This window comes from Phytophthora parasitica, assembly GCF_000247585.1.
Source record: "Phytophthora parasitica INRA-310 unplaced genomic scaffold supercont2.4, whole genome shotgun sequence".
In the NCBI taxonomy this organism is placed as follows: domain Eukaryota; phylum Oomycota; class Peronosporomycetes; order Peronosporales; family Peronosporaceae; genus Phytophthora; species Phytophthora nicotianae.
The window spans coordinates 1,448,435-1,456,223 of record NW_008648990.1 but is presented as its reverse complement, the minus strand read 5'-3'; the positions used below and the strand labels follow the sequence as shown (position 1 = coordinate 1,456,223).

At 47.6% G+C, this 7,789-nt stretch overlaps 4 protein-coding genes across 4 annotated transcripts; all 4 read right to left on the bottom strand.

Annotated features, from left to right (window-relative positions):
- Window positions 1–1,339: 1,339 nt before the first annotated feature.
- PPTG_03407 (hypothetical protein) lies at window positions 1,340–2,233 on the bottom strand. The gene has a single exon (XM_008896083.1). It carries the CDS (start codon window positions 2,170–2,172, stop codon window positions 1,585–1,587), a length of 588 nt encoding a protein of 195 aa, XP_008894331.1. The 5' UTR covers window positions 2,173–2,233; the 3' UTR covers window positions 1,340–1,584.
- A 1,143-nt stretch (window positions 2,234–3,376) lies between these two features.
- PPTG_03406 (hypothetical protein) lies at window positions 3,377–4,062 on the bottom strand. The gene has a single exon (XM_008896082.1). It carries the CDS (start codon window positions 3,951–3,953, stop codon window positions 3,408–3,410), a length of 546 nt encoding a protein of 181 aa, XP_008894330.1. The 5' UTR covers window positions 3,954–4,062; the 3' UTR covers window positions 3,377–3,407.
- Window positions 4,063–4,341: 279 nt separating this feature from the next.
- On the bottom strand, window positions 4,342–6,159 carry PPTG_03405 (hypothetical protein; the record flags this gene model as incomplete). The annotated part of the gene is made up of 1 exon (XM_008896081.1): window positions 4,342–6,159. One exon carries the CDS (start codon window positions 6,157–6,159, stop codon window positions 4,387–4,389), a length of 1,773 nt encoding a protein of 590 aa, XP_008894329.1. The 3' UTR covers window positions 4,342–4,386.
- Window positions 6,160–6,770: 611 nt separating this feature from the next.
- On the bottom strand, window positions 6,771–7,495 carry PPTG_21283 (hypothetical protein; the record flags this gene model as incomplete). The annotated part of the gene is made up of 2 exons (XM_008896536.1): window positions 6,771–7,336; window positions 7,393–7,495. 2 exons carry the CDS (start codon window positions 7,493–7,495, stop codon window positions 6,771–6,773), a joined length of 669 nt encoding a protein of 222 aa, XP_008894784.1.
- Between the last annotated feature and the right edge of the window lie 294 nt (window positions 7,496–7,789).

Below are 7,789 nucleotides of genomic sequence, written 5' to 3'. Positions count from 1 at the left end.
TCAAATGATTGGTTTAAAATTGGCAAGTTTATTTCTATTGGCTGCTACACTTTATACAAACTTCTAGTAATGTCGGAAAAATGATCATATTTAACCATATAGCCGGAAGACAAAAAAAAGTGATTGTTGCTTATGGTATGTAGGACACGGGTAACATTACAGCCCATTGGCCAAAAATGTTGTGCGAAGAACCTGGATTGACCTGTGTTAAACGAAAAAGCATTCTAAATAAACTGCTTTATCCATGAGGCGATGCGACCATAGAATCCAAAGCCCCGGCTTTACCTGCACTTTTTGAGCGGAGAGTAAGCAAATGCTCTTTTCCAGGCAGTTCAGTCCCCACTACCCAGCTGTTAGGCCTGTCCTTGATCAGAGGACGGTGTCTACTTAGCTACGTCCTCTTAGCCCTAGAACACCCACTAATACCAATATATGTATGGCTTCGAGCACGCAATCTACAGACTGAAAGTAGCAGTGGGTTTCCACCAGGATCTATGCCTAGTTCTGACACTCCAGACGGCTGCTGATACCTTGGCGGGCTGCTGATACCGCAAGCGCCAGAATCCTACGGGGCTGCTGATACCCGTTTCCAGTCACACCCAGTGTACACCTCCTTCACTTACTGTTTATAAAAGAGTCTTTGTTGGCTTCTTTATCTGCTGCAGCTACACCAGACCGGCGTAACCTTCTGCTCGTGCTTCCTCGCATCTACACGACTAATCTTCACCTGAGACTATTCCTAGTTCCTATATATGCACTGCTACTGGCCTTCTCCGTCGCCTCTGAACCGCACGCTGGTCACCCATAGACACTTCCAGCGACCTTTCGTGCCCGCGATCTTCCTTCAAGGGTCACAAGTCTGGATATGGGTCGCATACCCGGGCCCACCTCCAAACCACGGGTATGGTCGTCACTTGGTCTTCGTCATCTGCACTTGGTCTCTATGTCTCCTTCTGTTGGTCTCCGATGTTGTCCTCCTGCAGGTCTTCACTGCTGTCCTCCTGCTGCGGGCCTTCGCTGCTGTCCTCTGCTGTTGGTCTTCACTGTCGTCCTCTGGCTGATAGTCTTCACCGTTGAGCATCCGCCGTTGCCAAGAACCCCAAGCAAAAATCGTTTTGCTTACCGTAGTAATATCAATATTATTCAAAAATGTAAAATACTTATCAAATACCTCGGCCAATACAAAAGTGAGTCATAAATGTGCTCATTTATGTATTGCAAGAATTGCTCAAAATCCATATTATTGACTAGCTCAGCTATCTTAGCTGTTCCGAAGAGCAAAGATCGCATCTTTTCCAGCGGTGGAGGACATAATTTATGTAATTGCTAGCGAGGTTGAAAAAAATTATATCTTTGAGCGAGTCCAGCTATACGAAACTGTACTATCAATCAGATTGAAAAAGTAAATATGTTTGTTTTTGTTTCGCTTCCCGAATATGCGGAACAGCCTTTTCCAGTGTCTAGCGTGTGTAAATTTTGGACAAAGCATAAAAAATACAGTAAGAAAAAGTAAACGGTATTTTCACCGTAACTCGCAGTTGATCTAGTTAGTTACAGAAGTGCTCGCCGACCTTGTTCCTTACATTAAAACTCGAGCGGTCCGAGCGTTTGGGCAATCTTCTTGTTTCCCCTGGAAATTTTTGCGCAGCTAGCTTTTTGATCCGGAAGCAACCCTTTGAGGGTTGCCAAGTATGAGGCTTGTGTACAAACAGCCTCAACAAGACGTTTCTGCTCTTGTTCGGCTCGAAACCGCTCTTCACGCTCGTGTTTTGCAAAATCTCTCAAAGCGAAGTCTAACTGAATAACGTTGGCGTCAGATGCATCACCCTCGGTCTGGTGAGCATGTTTCATTCGTTTCACTCGCAATAGTCGGGCTGTCAGAGTTTTCTCCGTTTGACGCAACGTTTCTCGTTCTTGTTTGAGCCGTCGTTGATATCTTTGCTTTCGGATGATCTCCTTCTCCCTCCGATTTTTATGTTTTAAAGCCGCTGCATCGTCCGTCGCGTTGCTTGTGCTGCTCTCGCTCTCGTCACTATCTGCTGAAGCCCAAGATCCAGGAATCGAACCACCATCTGCTCGCGGCGTCCGGGTCAAAACCACATCAGTTGTGGTCAGGAAAGCGGACACTTCCTCCAGCAGTTCTGTGTCCGAGATCATCTCAATTGAGGCCATATTTCGGATGAACAGACTTTTGCAAAATGGACAATGGAATCACTCACTCATTCGTGCTCGTGCCAATTTCGTGGTTTGTCAAAAGTGACGGTTTTACACGTGATGACGGAACGCCCCGTACCACAATCAACAGCTGCTTAGTTTCCACCAGTTTTCCAAGCCAGTGACTATCCAACTTGCCCCTGTATCAGCTCGAAGTACTGCATTACAAGTAAAGAACAGACACTGCACAGCAAGTGATTTTAACCAAGAAGTGATTTGAAAAACAGAGACTATGGAAATGCAAGTGGGTGCGAGCTGTTGTCGAAGCCGTAGAGAGCCCACACGAGGTGGACCGCGCTGTACTTGCGAAGGCGGGCCCAGCGCCGAGCTCCTTAGCGAGTCGAACAGTGCACTCCCCAGGTGAGGGAAAAGTTGTAGTAAGCGATTGCCTTTGCGAACTCCATCAGAAGAGAGAGGGGTCCGTTCGTGAAAAGCACAGGAGGAATACAAATCCAATGGTTTTACTAGCGAAAGATTATGGTGCGGTACAAACAAGCTCTGTCGTATACATTTAAAACTCGCTCAAGTAAATCAGCGGTTTTACGTTGTTTGAGTGAAAAAAAAAACGCTGGATATAACCACCATTGAAAAAAAAAATGCCAAAAGGACCCTCTCATAATGCCATTCATACACACAATGACTCAATATGGTGGGCACGTGACGCTCGGTATAAGGTTGACGTAGTCAGTAAAACTTCGTCGAGATTGTGGTTTGTAGGTGGCACTGCCTGCGTGTCGCATTGTGTCTGGTCTCGTAGTTCCTGTGGGGGAGAGAGCGAGACAGCGACGCAGTTAGAATTCAATCATACAGTACTCAGGAATCTCCTTTTTGTGTCACCGCCGATGAAGTGATCCCTTGGGCGACAGCGTAAATAGCCGGTGCCAAGTCGTCAAGGAACTGCAAAGGTACATGCATTCCGAGCCGTTTGTTCATAAGTCAAGTGTTATCCCGTAGCGTGACTAAACTCTGGCGACAGATTGTTGTCCTGCCTCTGCTTTACCGGTATTGTACTAGTCCAGTTACGCCATCATTACATCTTTCATCTTGGTTCATGTAATCCAAAGATGTCGGCGTGGGGCCCATTCATGTTATTTGTTCGGCAAGCTCACACCATCGCCAGCTAAATCTGTCAGGCACAACACTAAGTTTCATCTGCTCAAAATGTAGTAGACAAGAAGGGACGTGCATTTATTTCATGTCAGAGTTGGCCAACTGAAGTCAGTCGGTATTGATGAATCGCCGGGTAGAGCTCGCTGCAGTGTGTTAATATACGAGGCTTGTATACCGACAGCAGTTATCAGCTTCTTCTGTTCCATTTCAGCCAATTGTCGTTGTTGGTGTTCATAATTGGCAAGCTTTCTCCATGGTAGGTTTTGGACATCACCATTGTTACCTTTGTCGCTCCGTCGTCTCCATTTGAGCTTTTCCAATTGCGTGGACAACTCGCTCACCATCAGCCTAAGAGATTCCCGTTCGCTCTTGAGACGCTCCTGGTATCTCTGCTTGCGAAGAACTTCTTTCTCTCGCTGTAGTTTGCGCTTGATCGCTCGAGAGGTATCCGTTTTGCGCTTCTTGGGACTTGAGATCGACTCAATTCCGCTGCTGACGGATACCCAGTTGAGGTAAATTGCTGCGCTAGCACACGTTCTGTCCTCTTGAACAGGCTCCAATGGCACGTGGATGCCGCTTTTATCCAGGAACGCTGATACCTCTTCGAGAAACGCTGCATCTGTGGCCATGGTGCCGACTGCTTGCTTGGGGTGCTGGGTATTTTGAGAAATGACAACGTCGGCGACAGCAACACACAGCTCCACCTGCCACTCCAATAATCAATCACGGCACTTCAGGAAGAAGCGAGACAGCAATTGTAGCAACATATGATTCGCCGAATGGATTGGAGACCTTATGCGTCACCATCTCTGCAGAGTCATTTGGCCTATGCGTCATTGTTACGTGACGTGGCTGCTTACATGTATAAGCCTTAATTAAGAGCACTGCCTGTGTCTGTGTGGTACCGTCTCCACAACGGCTGCCTTCCTGTTTTCCAGTCTCGTGATCACCACTGGATGAACGAGATTCCAGCCATTATATCATCGAGACACAATGTATAATATTTGAAACGTAATAATACTGTATTAATCTTCTTGCTCTAAGTAAAGCTACCCAGTGTATCTACATCATATTTGCTGCGGCAAGTAACGATCCGCCAAATAATGCCCAAAGTGATGACCCCTTATGAAGTTCAACGCTGTTCGACTCCGTGCCTGTCATGATTGTTCCGCTGCCGGTGTCAGAACTTCCGCTGCTACTCGAGTTGGTGGTAGCGCGAGTGTCGTCGAAAGCAAGCAGGTCGCTGTTTGAATTCTCTCCTTCACAAACAACCGCCGGATCTGGACACGTGATATCCCCGGAGAAGCCCGGTACGGATAGTTTTTCGCCCTTTATGGTGCAGTTGAAGTTCACAGAATCTTGCGCAGCGCTACGTGGGATCGTAAGCTGGACCGTGACACTCGAGTTCACATTGACGAAGCATCGCATGGCATAACAACCACTCTGTCTAGGTGGATTTATCGTCCAGAGTGTAGAATCCTCACTACGGAGAGACGTCTGTGTGCACTTACAAGTGGGGCAATACGTTTCACCAAACGCGTTGATGTTGGATTTACCAAGTTGCAGAAGATTGGTCGAGATGGTGCAATCGCCCGCTGTGTAGCCCAGAACTAACGGACAGAAGTCGGCGAAAGAATTCGCTCCTCCTTTCGTTGGTTGATCTGGAAAATACTGATATTCTGTCGGAATCGATTGGTTTTCAGTGCTCAAGGAGCATATAGCGCGAGATGAGGCATCAACTGAACAGCCCTGAAATTCTGTCGAAAATGTCGTACAAAATGTATCTGCGGCTATCGGTGCTTGTGTCATCGAATCGATGCACTTCTCTGTTGCGAAAGAGCACCCTTTCTTTCGACCAAAATGCATCACCTCCGACGTAGAGGCGTTGACTTGGTACCAACCGGAATCTGCGAAGAACGCGAGTGTGAGAGCACTGAAGACGTTGTGATAACTGTCCACAGGGGTCATAAACTCGGGCTCAAATAGTCGCTCTTCCCAATGAGACCCGATACATCCACCGTCTTGAGACTCGATCTCGGCACCTTCGAGCGTAGAGCAGTTGAAATGGTCTCGAACAAACGCGCGTACTCGTGGTGTCACCATTTTTGCCACTACATGATTTCTCTCAGTCGAATACTTGATTGTTGTGTTGGAAGGTTCCACGTAGTAGTCGATTTGCTTACCGTTTGGACAGGTTCCTACATTCAAGATAGGCGGATTTCCTATTTCATCTCGTGGTGTTCTCGGTGTTCCATCCTCCCCTCGCATTAGTGGAAAGAATCGTGACGAGAAGCCGAGAGCGTGTGAAAACTCATGAAGCGCTGTTGATACCTGGCGCTCGAAAACCGAATCCGAGGTGCTGAGCTTATTTGGACAGAAGTTAACCATCCCGAACGTAGGACGGTCGTACTGGTCGTGCTGACATGTCGACGCGTATGCTAAAGTGTTGCTGCTCTTACAAGTATCCGTGTCTTCAGCTCGAACGTAGACGAGGAAATCCGTTTTAGACACTCCCGTTCCGGCTGGGGTTATTGTACAAGAATCAACAGTGCAACCACTGGAAGTGCATTTGTCGCAGTACCTTATTGAAGCAAAGTGGTCATCCGGCATCGGCATTTCCAGACATAACTCGTTCTCAGCAATCGAATGACAGACTGGAGGGATAGTGGAAAATGTAGCGGTGCAAAAGCGCTCAGCAAATAGGTTGCCACTGACTGGCACCACTTGGAGAGCGCGACGGATACGTTGAATCGCCTCTCCAACGACTTCGAATACGACTGCACGGGTGGCATCCGGGAGGTTGCTGAGACTGGAATTATCGTAGTACGGCGTCATACGGATGGGTTGGAAAGCTGTCGATGTTAGTTTTCTGGTACCTGAGGCTGCATTGGTAATTGTGTCTTCTGATACATTGTTGTCACGTAGTCTTCGTTTGCGCAGGCGATCTATGAAGGGGTGGCTGTCGTGATAGTTTTGAGCTCCGACGATGAACCTGTGATCTAACGAATCGTGGATACAGCACTGGACTATTTGAATGCACCAAGCAGCAACGAATGCCAGATAAATAAACATCGCTGGAGGCGATGACATCGTTGATACACCCGTTGACCACTCGCCTGTTGCCAGTCTCGTACAGCTAACAGATTTCTTAGAAACGATATTTGACTTACTTGTTGCTCTCTTGCACAGTGCATATAGGCCATCACGATCAACTATCTTTGTGAACAAAATCGAAACAGCTAAAATTGGTTGTGAAATTCCTGGTACTTACTTAAATATGAACTTCACTCGACGGAATGCGGTAAATATAGCGCCAACTTGATCGATTTAGAACCCCGTTTCTAGCGTTGTTATTAGGCTGGTTTCCTTTATTAATACAGTTTGGTTCGTAGAAGTGATCCTCTCTACCTCGAAGTATCTAACCTTAACGATTGCAATCATCCCCTTTAAAGAATGATCACAAGCGCAAACCACGTTCCGCCCAGCACAATACATGAAGCCCATTGGTGCATGACTGCGCCGCTGGCAATCCTGCCTGTTGTAATGCTGGTGCTACCGGATTTCGAGGTGGATCCAGAATCGGTTCTGCTGTTGCTACTGTCAACGTTCGAAGCATCGTTCCCAGCGCCACTTGGTGCGCTGTCTTTGCTGTAGCTTTGAGAATTCTCTAATGAGTTCTTGCTACCTGCGTCCCTTGAAGCATTCGAAGTGGCTGGCGCGCTGCTAGCAGTAGTGTTATGCGAACCGCTTGAAGTATCAGGACTGGCGCCACTGATTGCTAGTAGTATACGGCTTGGGTCGTCGTATTCGCACACTACCTGAGGGTCTGGACACGTGATGTCACCGGAAAAACCAGATACTGCGAGCTTTTCCCCTTTTCGGGTGCAGTTAACAGCTACGGCGTCGTTTGTTTTACTTCTTGGAATGGTAAGCTCAACCACAGTGATAGGATTCTTGGTACTAGAGTCGATGCCAGCAATACATCGCATGGCATAGCAACCTGACTGTCGAGCTGGGTTGATACCCCATCCAGTTGAGTCAGCACTACGAAGAGAAGTAGCAGTGCACCTACAAGTAGGACAATACGTCTCTCCATAGGCATTGATACTAGTCGAGCCGAGCTTAAGTCGATTTGAGGAGATAGAGCAGTCTCCGGCCGTAAACCCCACATTCATCGGACAAAAATCTGCAAAAGCGTTTAGTCCACCTTTTGTTGGACTGCTCGGAAAGTACTGGTATTCCGATGGGATTGACTGGCTCGTGGAACTCAAAGAACAGGTTGAGCGCGATCGAGCGTCTGCCGAGCAACCCTGAGCCGTGTTTGAGGTGCAAAAGTGTTCAGCTATCGGACTCTGTGTTGCTGGATCCACGCACTTCTCTGTTGCGAAAGAGCACCCTTTCTTTCGACCAAAATGCATCACCTCCGACGTAGAGGCGTTGACTTGGTACCAACCGGAATCTGCGA

What these genes read in the sequence shown, in the direction of transcription:
- PPTG_03407 (XM_008896083.1), bottom strand. Translation starts at nt 2,172, where the DNA reads ATGGCCTCAATTGAGATGATCTCGGACACAGAACTGCTGGAGGAAGTG.
- PPTG_03406 (XM_008896082.1), bottom strand. Translation starts at nt 3,953, where the DNA reads ATGGCCACAGATGCAGCGTTTCTCGAAGAGGTATCAGCGTTCCTGGAT.